This window comes from Myotis brandtii, unplaced genomic scaffold, assembly GCF_000412655.1.
Source record: "Myotis brandtii unplaced genomic scaffold, ASM41265v1 scaffold103, whole genome shotgun sequence".
In the NCBI taxonomy this organism is placed as follows: domain Eukaryota; kingdom Metazoa; phylum Chordata; class Mammalia; order Chiroptera; family Vespertilionidae; genus Myotis; species Myotis brandtii.
This window is the reverse complement of record NW_005353460.1, coordinates 6,624,715-6,638,756: the sequence shown is the minus strand read 5'-3', so window position 1 is coordinate 6,638,756 and position 14,042 is coordinate 6,624,715. Positions and strand designations below refer to the sequence as shown.

The 14,042-nt window shown below is 36.9% G+C and overlaps 1 protein-coding gene across 1 annotated transcript in view; it reads right to left on the bottom strand.

The window, feature by feature from the left end:
* PSD3 (pleckstrin and Sec7 domain containing 3) overlaps positions 1 to 14,042 on the bottom strand; it is a 418,120-nt gene that overhangs the window by 74,221 nt on the left and 329,857 nt on the right. Inside the window, exon 10 of the mRNA XM_014536830.1 lies at positions 13,946 to 13,989. Coding sequence (XP_014392316.1) covers positions 13,946 to 13,989 — 44 coding nt within the window. The remainder of the gene's footprint in view (positions 1 to 13,945; positions 13,990 to 14,042) is intronic.

Genomic DNA, 14,042 nt, shown 5'->3' with positions numbered 1-14,042 from the left:
GAAGATTATTTATTGGCTGCCTCCTGCATGCCTCACATTGGGGATTGAGCCTGCAACCCAGGCATGTACCCTGACTGGGAATCAAACCCTGAACTCCTGGTTCATAGGTTGATCTTCAACTATGGAGCCATGCCGGCTGGGCAATGATTGTGTTTTCTAATGGTTTAACAGCTTGAATAACAACCATGTAATAACATCTATAATTTACTAAGTGTCTCCTCTGTGCCAGATATTAATGATCATGACAATCTTGTAAGTCTGAGATTAGTAGTCTATATTGAGATAAGGAAACAGACTCAGAGTTGAAATAAATACCAAAGATACAGATCTAGTAATTAATGGAAGAGATAGTGAGGATATGATTGAAAACCTCTGAAGCTTCTGCTCTTTCCACCCACTACAGTGCCTTCATGTTTGTCTTCAATTGAGTGGAAGTTCTCTGCAGAAATCGTGATATTGATTTTTGGTATCTGCATGTGGTAGCATAACACCAAGCATATAGAATACAACAAATAATTATAAATCCGATGAATAGCATTTATATCTGCCAATAACCAAGTTAACCTCAAATATCAAACCCCAGGTAAAGCTATCAGTGGGTTAGGATAGTGGCACCATGCACAGTGAGTTGGCATCTAATAGCTACTATTTTCCGAATAGTCATGAAAGTAGGGGGCACCCTATCAGTCATGCTTGAGATTGTAATCACTTTATATGTAAGGAGAAAATGGATGGCTACAGTCACTTACTACAGAGGAGGGAAGAGCAGAAGAAAGTTAATAAGCTCTGAGATACTGCCGGGAAACAGAGCACAGTAATAGAGCATTTGTCTCAGTTCCCGTTTTAATTTTCTGAATTAACATTGGTTTCACTGTTTGTTACACTTTTATTATTGAATCTTTTATTAAAATTTAAACCAAAGTAACCACCAATAAAATATGTTTAAAATAAACCACAAAATTAATAACCATCAGAAGTGTCTATTTCGTGATTAGAGAAAAAATAGCCTTTTTTTTCCTCCACTGGTATTTGATAAGTAATTGTGAGATATATAAAAATAACACTGTACTCTAAGACATCTATATTTTACTTTTAATTTTATTTTGAGATAATTTTAGATTTACAAATATACTACATAGGGTTCCCATATGCCAATCACCCTGTTCCCCCAATGTTAACTTCATATATAGCTGTAGTAAAAGTTTCAAAACAAAAAAATTAACATTACAAAATGATGAATTAAACTTGACTTAATCAGATTTTAGCAGTTTTTTCATTAATATTTTTCTGTTCTAGGTTCCTATTCATTATCCCATAGTGCGTTCAGTTCTCACGTCTCCTCCAGCCAGGTCTTTCCTTGTCCTTCATGACCACGACAGTTTGAAGGGTACTGGTCAGTTATTTTGTAGAATATTCCCAATTTAGATTTGTTTGATGTTTTCTCATAATGAGATCGAGGATACATATTTTTGGGAAGGATGCCATAAGTGATGTACCTTCTCAATGCATCAGATGTTTCATTAACCTTGATCACTTGATTAAGGTAGTATCTAGCACATTTCTATACTGTCAAATTATTATTTTTCTTTATACATGATTTGGGGGAGATATTTTATGGCCATGAAAATATCCTCTTTCTTTTTAAACTTCTGATCAGTAATTTTAGTATTAATTAGTGAATCTTTCTGTGACAATTACTGTTGTGGTAATCTAATGGTGATTTAATTTCCTTCATTTCTCCTACATTACTAATTGAAACTTTTCTGTAAGTACGGAAAATATTTAAATTTTTCTTTAGTTATGATCAAACAGTATTATTATTTAATTGGTTGCTCAAATTTTTCTAGCTTTGCCATTGGGATTTCTATCAAGTAGGCTAGTCACATAAGGTTACTGAGAACTTAAAGTGTGAATAATCCAGCCCTGGCTGGTGTGGCTCAGTTGGTTGGAGTAGGGTCCTTATACAGAAAGCTTGTGGGTTCAATTCCTGGTTGGAGCACATGGCTAGGTTGTGAAGATCCCCGGTCACAGAGTGTACGGGAGGCAACCAATGGTTGTTTTTTTCTCTCTCTCTCTTCCCCTCTCTCTAAGTAAAATCAATGAACATATCCTCAGGTAAGTATTTAAAATAATAAAAAAAAATAGAAAAAAGTGGATAGTCCTAATTAAGATGTGCAGTAAGTGAAAAAATATATACCAGATTTCAAGACTTAGTACAAAAAAATCTATTTCAATATTTTTAAATGATTACATATTGAAATGATAGTATTTTTGATACTCTGGGTTAAATAAAAAGTACATTACAAAATTAATTTTCCTGTTTCTTTTTATTTTTATAATGTAGCTCCTAAAATTTTTTAATTACATGTGTGGCATGCATTACATTTCTTTTAACAGGGTTCTTGTTAGAAATGCTTGTATATTTATGACATTGGAATGTTAAAACCCAAAGACAATAATCTAGCCTATATAATAAAAGGCTAATATGCAAATCGACCAAATGGCGGAATGACCGGTCGCTATGATGTGCACTGACCACCAGGGGGGCAGATGCTCAATGTAGGAGCTGCCCCCTGGTGGTCAGTGCGCACCCACAGGGGGAGCGCTGCTCAGCCAGAAGCCGGGCTCATGGCTGGGGAACACAGCTGTGGTGGCGGAAGCCTCTTCTGTCTCCACGGCAGTGCTAAGGATGTCCAACTGACCACCAGGGGGCAAACGCTCAATGCAGGAGCTGCCATGATGTGCACTGGCCAGCACCACGGAGTAGGTAGATAGGAAACTCAGTGGAATCCTATTTTCTTTTCATCAGCCAGAAAACAGAGATTAAGAAAGCTTAGAAACTTGACCTGACTGAAAAGAAGAAATGGTGGACCTTGAAAATGACTTCAGATTTTCTCACTGCGCAGAATATAGTCAAACACTGCCACAGTTAAATATTTTACCCTTTGTTCTCCCTGCATGATCTACAATAATGACCTGCTTCATGTTGATATTTACTGCTATGTTGCTGACAATTACCTGAAAGAGAAGTTGGGGTGCTTCACTGGGCTGGGAAAAGTTTAGCTAAATCAGAAAGCAGGTCTAATTAAGCAAGTTTATTATATTTATAAAAGGCTAATTTGACTCGTGCATGCGCAATACATATAAAGCTCTCCCTGGCACCAATCAAATGCTTGTGTTTCGATCTGTCATTGTCAATTGTGAATTTGGTTGACCCTTCTATTATAGAGAAAGGGCAAATAGCGATATTAAAATATTTCTTCTAATTAATTTCCTTTCAAAGTGCATGGATTCGTGACCGGGCCACTAGTAGGATAATAATTGGAGAAATGTTCAACAGAGTACAACTCAGTAAAACGCTGACATATAGTGAAAATATTGAATCCTGCAAAGCAGATATTCTTGATATTGTGAAGGTTAATGAAATGACCTTGTCAGGCTCTGAGAGTAAAAATCTACCCTGGACAGAGATGCAGGTTTGCAACATCTGGTGATGGCTGTCGTTTGGGCTTAAATACACATCAGTGTGTGATGGCTGGGACTTCCAGGATGGGAGTGATATCAGAAACAATACTGTGAGGACCTTCTCCATCCCTGGTTGCAACCCCCTGCCCTCGCACTCCCTTCCCTTTTATTCCTGCCCTTCTCCCCACATCTCCTCAGTCCCAAGAACTTTTGTCTGGCTCCATTTGAGACTTGGAAATGGCAGAGAATGGGAACCAATCATGTTAAACCTTAATTTGCATTATTTTTTATTGCATCATCGTGGGGTTTTACTGTTTTTATAGACATCATAAATGCCATTTAGAGGCTGTTTTCACTATATATTAAATCAGATAAAAATTAACACAGCATACTGATAAAAATAATTCCATAGATGAAGTTAACTCATTTCTATAAAAAACAGCCCCTTTACTAGGGTTTTCCTGTGTACCCCGATCCACTGAGGCATTTTCAGAGTGACAATACAAAGGATTTCGTTAAAGCACAATTAAGAAGACCAGCAGAGCTCTCTGTCTTGATTGTGAAAAGAATGACTCATACACAAATATTCTGTACACTTGAAAAGATTCCTAGTAAAGTCTATTCTACTGAGATTTCAGACATCTCACCACCTTACCACCTACAAAATTCCCCAAACACTTCTCACACCAGTCTGCTCTCTTGGTGATCAAGTGTGTCATTCACTGGGCAGTCCAAGTGCACTCCACCACGATGCGGTTCCCTTGGAGAATGACAAAGCTGGCCGTGGGGGACCTTTCCACTTCTCTGTTCTTTCTAAAGGGCAGCTGTAAATCATGAATTTCCCACATTCTGCCTTACTCATGACAGGTGCTTTTACTTTTAAGCAAAAAATATTAGATAAGGAGTCATACAAATCCATCTGAATCTTGTATTTCACTGTAATTCCACAAAGAATGAAAAGCAGCTGCTTCCTAAAGTTTACAAAAGCTGAATATTGTAACAGTGACCCTGCCACTAAGCAGACCATGAAATACCCCATCTGGCAAGTCTCATTACAGCGGGGTTTCAGTTATAACGAAGTTGTTAAGCGAGCGCCCTCCAAACTCAAACATTAAGTTAACTTGAAGGGCCTGTTATGTGGAGTTCAAATACTGAAAATAAATTGTTGGGCTTTTGTGTGTGGGCGGGGGGGAGAGGTGGAGGTGGGAAATGACAGTTAAAAAGAAACATTTTTTGGAGCAGAGCTGAAATATTACTCAACCTGCAAACTCATCACTTAGGAATGTGGTCCTGGAGTTGGGCAATAAAGATAAGTTCAAGTTCACCAGACAGGAAAAGTGAAGAGGCCACTTCCAGCAGTCACATTTATATGTACATGTCTTTTTTGTATTGTTAGTAAAATATGTAACATAAAATCTATCATTTTAACCATTTTTAAATACGTAGCACAGTTCTGTGGCATTAAGTACATTCACATTGCTGCGAAACCAAAACTACCAACCATCTCCAGAATTTTTCATCATCCCAGACTGAAATTTTATAGCTATTAAATAACAACTTCTCATTCCCTCCTCCCTCAACCACTGGCAATGACTATCCCACTCTGTCTCTATGAATTTGAGTATTCTAGGTACTCATATAAGGGAATCATACATTATCTGTGGCTGGCTCATTTCACTTAGCATAATGTCCCAAAGATTCATCCAGGTTATTTGTTGATTTATTGATAGCCATTCTGATAGGTGTAAGGTGATATCTCATTGTGGTTTTAATTTGCATTTCTCTACTGATTAGTGAAGTTGAGCATCTTTTCATATGTCTATTGACATATTCTTAAGCTAAGAGATTCTCTTCTCAGATGTGTCCAGTCTACTAATGAGCCCATCAAAAGCATTCTTCTCTTCTGTTACAGTTTTTTTGAACTCTAGCATTTCTTTTTTGATTCTGTCTTAGAATTTCCATTGCCAGCTTGCATTGCCCATCTGTTCTTTCATGCTGTCTACTGTATTCATTAGAGTCCTTGGCATGTTAATCATAGCTGCTTTAAATTTCTGGTCTGATAATTCCAAATCCTTGTTATATATGAGTCTAGTTCTGATGTTCATCTCTCTCCAAACCATGCTTAGAATCCTTATAATTTCCTCTTGATAGTCAGAGACAATGTACTGAGCAGAAGGGTCTGCTATCAATAGGCTTTTAGTAAGGTGGTAGTAAGGTGGGGGAAAGGGAAGCATCCTATGTGACAAACCCAGTGGGTCAGGCTTCTCTCTGCTTCTGTCATTCTGGTTTCTCAGTCCATATGCAAGTCAGGTGGGTTGGGCTCAGCAGGCTTGGCAGTCACTCAGATCCCCACTGTATTCTCCATCTAACTTTCCTAGGGCATCTTGCACTTTGGGCTATAGAACAAATAAATATTTGACTTCATTTGATGCAGTACTCCTCTAGCCAGAATATTAAAGACAGGAGTGGGGGTATGAGTCAGATACTAAACTCCATCCTGAACCTCCAAATATTATAACCATGAAGGTAATAACTTAATTTCCTAATCTTACAACCACCCTAAAAAGGTAGATGTTACCATCTCAGTGAAAAACCAAGGCTCAGACAGGTGAACCTTACACAGGCAGGACCCATGTTAAGTGGTAACTAACAGACCTCTTTGGGGCTGTTCACAACTACGTTGAATCACAAGCACAATGAATCTTTATGGAATGACAGTAATGGGGTGATGGATTGTGGTGATTGTTACGCAAATCTGCAAAATGACCCAAAACTTTAAAATTGGACACTTATGTGGGTGAATTTTATAGTATATAAATTATACCTCAATAAATCTGTTTTTTTTTAAAAATGACCTTAGTGGTTGAGTGTAGGAACAGAACACTAAGTTGAATATTCCAATACTGTGATCAGGTAGAAAATAAAGTGAAGAATAAACGTATTAAAAAATGTGTTCACTTGTCATGGGGTTTTTATTATATCACATCATATTATGCCACAAAGCAGAATGAGTTTAAAATGGATCTTGCCTGGCTGGCATGGCTGAGTGGCTAAGTGTCGACCTAGGAACAAGGAGGTCATGGTTTGATTCCCAGTCAGGGCACATGCCCGGGTTGTAGGCTCGATCCCAAGTCGGGGGATGCAGGAGGCAGCTGACCAGTGATTCTCTCTCATCATTGATGTTTCTCTCTCTCTCTCTCTCTCTCTCTCTCTCTCTCTCTCTCTCTCCCTCTCTGAGATCAATTATATATATTTCTGTCTTTGATACTTACCAAAAATAAATTTAAAAGTTCTGATGAAAACAGGAAATACATTTTATTTTCTGAAAATACCTTATTCTGACACAGGCATTTTAACTGTAAAAAACAGAATATGCTTTTATGAAAAATGCCAAGCTCCATCATTAGTCCTTTAATGATGAACGTTGCCAGACGCAAGTAAGAAACAGACTAGTAACTTGGCTCCTGAAATAAGGATCTGACTACATGTAGAATGACTGTAGTATATTTTACAAACTAAGAAAAACTTGACCGTAGATGTTAACATGCTTTTTAAAAAAGTTGTTGGGAGTACACTGGGGTCAAGCCAGATGTTACATGCTTCCAAAAGTTCTACTAGGGAATTTTTAATGGGCAACTAAAAATAATTTCTTCCAGTATTATTGGTATGAGGTGAAATTTTCCTCACCTCTGAAAATGTATGTATGTGTGTATATCACAATGTACACATAAAAAATGCTCAAAGATATCCAAATAACTATTGTCTAAAACAGCGGTTGCCAACCGGTGGTCCACAGGGTCCAATAGGTTGGCAACCGCTGGTCTAAAATATTCAAGGCATTATATTAGCCACTGCCTGTGTTTATGCATCATTTAGTAATTATATTATGTTTTCTTCTTGTGTCATTCTCTAACAAAAATCAAAGACTTAGCAATTGCTAAGATAATAAAATTCTAAGTCATCAGCATATTCGGAAACAAAACCATTTTCTTATATCCCAGCCTCATAACTCACTGCACCTCAGTGATTCTAAAACTGCTCTGGGACAAGTAGACTACTAACATAATTGCATTCCATCTGCTCACCAACCTGTCTGCTCTGCATATTTGGAAGTTAAAGATAACAATATTTATAAATTATATCACTTTCATCATTATCTTTGTGGATATTAAAACTGTTGTAAAAATAAAATCCTTAAAAATTCTAAGTATCCATCTCAATCTCAGCTTTGAGATGCCACTCACAGAGAAAGCACATTTTCTTTTTTTAAACCTAAACTTTTAAAGCTAAGAATTGGATGGCAAATTCTTTCCCGCTTCCTATATACCTGAGTTCAGCATTCTTGAGATGGCCAAGAAAACTAGGTACTTAAAGAGATTAAAAGTTAGGTGTGAGCTATGATTCAGATTCTTAATAAAATGACATTTCATAGATACGTGTGAGAAAATCTCCCCCAATTCTCAACCCTGAAATATTTCTTCCTTTAAACACCAAAACCCAGGAGATTGATCCGCATTCAATATCATTTTTAGCTAATGAATTTTTAAGTGATATCAATTCTTTAACTCAAAGTCTCCTTCAAGTTAATGATCATTTTTCATAACTAGGGAATTTCTCTCTTTGTTTTTCTTTAACAAATATTTAATGCTTTTCACTGAATTTATAAACAGAACAATCAAACCAATAATATCCTTTACACATCCACTACATATATTTAGATGTACCCTTACTTAATATCCATATAAATTGTCTCCTAAATTTATCTTCTAAATTTGCGAATTCCATGTAATATTAACACTAGAATGATTTTACCAAGAGTCCAGCATGATGTAGTATATTTTCCATGTTACACATGTGAGGATAATCTAATGTATAGAAACGATGGTGGGAATGTTAAATCTTATTCTATTTTTTTTTTTTTAGTATTTTCATGAGGCATAATGCATATCTAGAAAATGTTTAATAACATGAGCACCTCCAATGCAGAACTGAGTTTTATTCATTCTTTATAGTCAAATATCTTAATATTTTTCCATGGTTAGTTCTCTTTCTACCAATAACTCCTAATGCCAACCCTCCTACCTCCTTCCCCACACTCTCAAATTTTTCTTTATATATTTACTATATCCATTATATCTGCAACTACTGCCCAACTTTTAGCAATTTCTCATTGTCTTAGTTTTTTGGTAGTAATTATCAACCTACAAGTGGCTATTTCGAAGTTTAAAATGAGAATTACTTTTGGACTTCTTGGATCAAAATGCCACAAAAATGTCTGAACCCAAAATGACTTGAGTAAGAAAGTTTTCATTGATCTATATCTGCTATTAAGAAACACTATCCTGATTAACAATTTCATATATCTAAATTCACCAGGGCATTAGGATAATAAAGTAATTTAACAGAATTAATCATTGTAAAAATGAATCACCACGATTTATCTTTTTCTATGGAAATAAAATAATTTCACCTCAAGGTAAAAATATTTTAAAATAAGACAAAGAAACACCGTTTTCTTTAGGATACAAGGTCAAATATAAAAGGTATAGATAGGAAATTTTAATTTTTCTTCCTGGAGGGCTCTGATGTTGGCAAAGAAAAGATCAGGGAGAATTATAACAAAGAGGAAATGGTAAAGAAAACTTAAAAACTCTTGCTCGCTTTTCTTTTAACTAGGACTGAGTTTTCTTTTAACTACGACTTTTGAGATGGTCATTCCCTGTAGAGCAACACTTGAGACTACATTTTAATTGATATATATTATCACTTAAAATAAAATCAGAGTCAACACTGAGTTATATAAAATATGAAAAGGGACTAAGTAATGGAAGTAAAAGTTCTAAAGGGTTCTTTCATTGGAAAAAAACTCGCCCCCTCGCCCCCCAGACTGCATAGCAAAGAGACTCTGGAAGTAGTTGTCAATTTCAGATTCAGACCCTTGGATTGGATAAAAAATTAAATTGCCATGTGAAATAAAAAGTACTGGTCACTCCATTGCCTTTATGTGTCATTCTCCAACAATACACAGAGATGTAAACACAGGTACACTCTCTCACACTCCCAGGCAGCATTACACATAATAACGGTGAAGAGGGAGGAAATATTTGGAGAGCTCTCTCTGCTTCCTAAAGTCAGCCAATAAATGGCAGCATTGGTCTCCTGAAAAAAACCCAGCCATAACGAAATTTCCTAACAACAACAACAAAAAAGGATAAAGAAATCAAACAATGAACTATGAACTGTTGGCATTTAAAACCACACTTTTTAAAGCTCTGGGCTTTCATAACACGTGATCTGAAAGACAAAAAGATCCCAAAGTGACACCATCTCACCTAATTAGCCAGGACAGTTTGATATGTGAGGGCAGACAGAAAACAATTTAATTTAGAAGCAAAGGTGATAAAGATTATAAACTGCTCTTGTAAAATGAGTTATAGGGTAATATAAAATAGCAAAGATTATTCCATGATGCAAGGTTATAAAAATGCTTATCCAGAGATAAAGAGAATAACTGCATAATGATAATAAGCAAAGCAAATGCCGTAGCGACCCCGAGGTTGAGAGAAGCGGGGGAGAGGTGGGAGATCCCGGAAATACATTATTTAAAACCAGTGTTATTGTGTCTTAATTAAAGTGAGGCTGGATACATAAATTTTTAATATTTTAAAAAACCACGGGGAGAAAGATTTCTTACAATTCCTAAATACTAATGTGCAATAACAGCAATAAACAAGAAAAGACAGTTAATTTTCCTAATGAATAATTCTGTACTTATTTCCCTTTTCCTGTTAATTGTTATATTCTCTGAAGATCCTCATGTAGCTAAATTTAACAATTCTAACAATGCAAGCTCTTACATTCACTGCCACTCACCTCACCCCATCCCATCCTAATCAGAGAGAAACCACTCCTTACCTTCCTCCCCTGTCATTTGCATTAAGCTGTAACACTTTTAAGGCCAGGGAAAATGCCGTAATGCCTTACATACTTTTGTTCTCTCTGTATTTCCAGCATACTGCCTAGTACAGAGTAGTTCAACAAATAGATGCTTTCTGAATAATAAACAACTGAGCAAAGGGTCTGGGGAAGAAATGGTCATTGTCCCGCATGAGGGAGCTGAGACCTTCCACAAGGCGGTTTAGCTCATTGCACTCTTCCCTACAGTTCTTATGTTTTCCTCTTTGTACAGTCCACCCCCTCCCACCCACCCGCACACCGTGTTCTCATTAGGCAGAGAAGCTGTCTTTTCATATTTGTATCTAGGACACAGCACGGTCCAGGCGCAGAAGCGGCTGCTTAAAGACTGATTGTGGAATGAACGATCTTAGCTACCTAACCTGCCTGGGGGAAGAATACCAGTAATTCTAGGAGCATTTAATGAGATAAAAAATTTAATATAAAACTCTCCTAATTCACACTGTATCAGAAGCTGGCATAGAGACGTTCAGACATGATCGCTGCCCAGTCAAGACATTCTGAGTATGTGGCCACAGAGAAGCGAGGCAACGTGGTGCTGCCCTGGGACCCAGGGCACCTGCGGAACAAATCCTGACTCTGCCACGACACTAACTTCTGACCTGTTCCAGAATGCCTTCACTTCATTTTCTTCGTATGTGAAATGAGAACACTGGACTGAAGTAGAACTTTTCAAAACAAAATTTAATTAAATAAAAAAATATATATATTTTTATTGTTTTTAGAGAGGAAGGGAGAGGGAAATAGAAACATCAATGATGAGAGAGAATCAATGATCGGCTTCCTCCTGCACGCTCCCCATTGGGGATTGAGCCTGCAACCGGGGCAGCCTGCAACCGGGCATATGCCTTGACCAGGAATCGAACCCTGACCTCCTGGGTAGATGCTCAACTGCTGAGCCACGCTGGTCAGGTAAGAGAAGAAACAGTAAGTAGAACTCCAAATAAATATTTTAACAAGGTGATAGTGGGGCTGCTCTGGTCAGTTGAAAGAGGCATGATGCTTGTGGGAGATAGAACCGAGTCCCTGTTCTCTTCCCTTCCCCCTCACACACATCACTTATGGAGGCCCCTGACCATCTATCTCCTAGGGCTCCACGGAACCCAGTTAGAGAACCAATGAACTAATCTGAGGTCCCACCAGTTATAACATTCCATGATTTTATAATTCAATTTCTTCTAAGGTTCTAAAATCAACATCAAGATACCTCCCCATGCAAGTATACATTATCCTATACATTTTGTAGCAAGATCTTTGTAGCTAAGCTGGAATTCAAACCCAAATCTATCTGATTCTGGGGTCTGGGCTCCTGAACACGATGCTCTGTTGACTTGACAAGAAGGCAATAGAAGAATCCAGTTCTTGGGAATCTCCCACTCCCCACAATGGATAGGGCCCAAGATCAAGCTTTCTTGTACCAAATTGCCACTACACATAAATATAAATAAAGTTCAATGTCAAAAATCTAGCTTTACAATACAGATCCTCAGCAGTATATTTGTTTATTTTTAAAAACTTTATAAAAGGCCGAAACCGGTTTGGATAGAGCGTCGGCCTGCGGACTGAAAGGTCCCAGGTTCGATTCCGGTCAAGGGCATGTACCTGGGTTTCGAGCACATCCCCGGTGGGAGATGTGCAGGAGGCAGCTGATCGAAGTTTCTCTCTCATCGATGTTTCTAACTCTCTATCTCTCTCCTTTCCTCTCTGTAGAAAATCAATAAAATATATTTTTTAAAAAAAACTTTATAAAAGAATCCTTAAACTATCCTCTCCCCTAGTGTGAATATGCTTCTAACTATTTCATTTTTATTAATTTTCTCTTGAGTAGATATCCTGCATAGGTCAGGATATGCCTTTATTATTTCAGCTGGATTCTACATACATCATTTATGAAACTTTTCTAGGAAACCCACTTTTATTAAAGAGAGATCACTCTGGCTCTCAGACTATGAACTCTTATTAATCTTACTGAGTTTTCCTTGAAATGATACATTGCTTTAAGTGAAGCTTGTGATATCTATATAGACATACAAACATATAAGCCATCACATATACTTGTAAATGTTAGAGTCTCAATTTATACTTTGAATCCCTAATTCAAAACAGTACCATATGACCTTACAATTAATGGAAACAATTCAAGGGGTATTGATATTTTCTGTTCTTTCTAGCATATTATAAGGGAGAGGCAGTCAATTGCTAAACTGCTTTTCCCCAATGTGCATATGAACGAATAAGAATTATCCTCCACATTATGATTCTGTAAACAAGTTCACTGCAGACTGCTATGTTAGATTGCACGATAGAAAAATATTTGTTAATGCTCAATATGAGTGAAAATAAAAAATAAAATTCACACATAGTTCTAATTAAAAATGTATTTGACCTAACTTCTTGACAACTTCATTAAAAATTTAGTAAAGAGTCTTCAATAATTTTGTAAAGATTAAATTCTTAACCACTGCCAGGAAGGTGGGGGGGGCAGCGGCTGGGTGCAGGTGGGCAAAGGGGGTGGAAATGGGAGATACCTGTTACAGTGTCAACAATAAAAAAATCCTTGACTGCTGCACTGATCAATGAAAATTTAACAAAAGTGGTATCGTTGGTCTACACAGAGGTGTAATTAATCCAGAATAGTATCTCCCAAAGGATGTACTTTGAAACACGACATTTTACTGTCAAACAGGTTCAGGAAACATTTCAAATTGTATTTCTCTCTTGGAGATCCACAATATATATTGTCATTGTAGAAGCTTCTGGAAGTTCTACAGTTAAACATTTTTTTAGCTTACTTTAATCTATCATTTATCAAACTTATCTGTCAGTATCCTGGTATAACTAATATCACAGGAAACAGGAGTGGAAAGCCTTGATCTATGATGATAGGACAGAGAGAATTAAAATAAGTGGATGGTACCAAAATCATTTATACTGGACTTTGGAATGCATGTAATTTTATCAGATTTTCTTTTAGAATGCTATTTTCTTTTAGAATAGGAGCATGCTGGGTACCAAGAAAAAGATACGGAATACTTAAGGTTTCAAACAAAGTAAGCAAGACATTGGTGTAAAATGAGAACTGCACATGCACATTTAATCCTTCTCTAGGATACCTCTAAGGCAGTGGTTCTCAACCTTCCTAATGCCGCGACCCTTTAATACAGTTCACCATTTTATGGTGACCCCCAACCATAAAATTATTTTCGTTGCTATTTCATAACTGTAATTTTGCTACTGTTAAGAATCATAATGTAAATATCTGATATGCAGGATGTATTTTCATTGTTACAAATTGAACATAATTAAAGCATAGTGATTAATCACAAAAAAATATGTAATTATATATGTGTTTTCCGATGGTCTTAGGCGACCCCTGTAAAGGGTCGTTCGACCCCCAAAGGGTCGCGACCCACAGGTTGAGAACCGCTGCTCTAAGGCATAAAGGAAGACAGTAAGAAAAGAGCAAGCAGTTCATTTACTAAAAGGCTGACAGCAGCATACTTACACTGCCCATTCAAGCTTCTCATTCTTGATGGAGTTGTAGAGAGCCTGTGAAGACAAAACAAGATGGGATTATTCTTTTCATTCCATTCCATATTTTG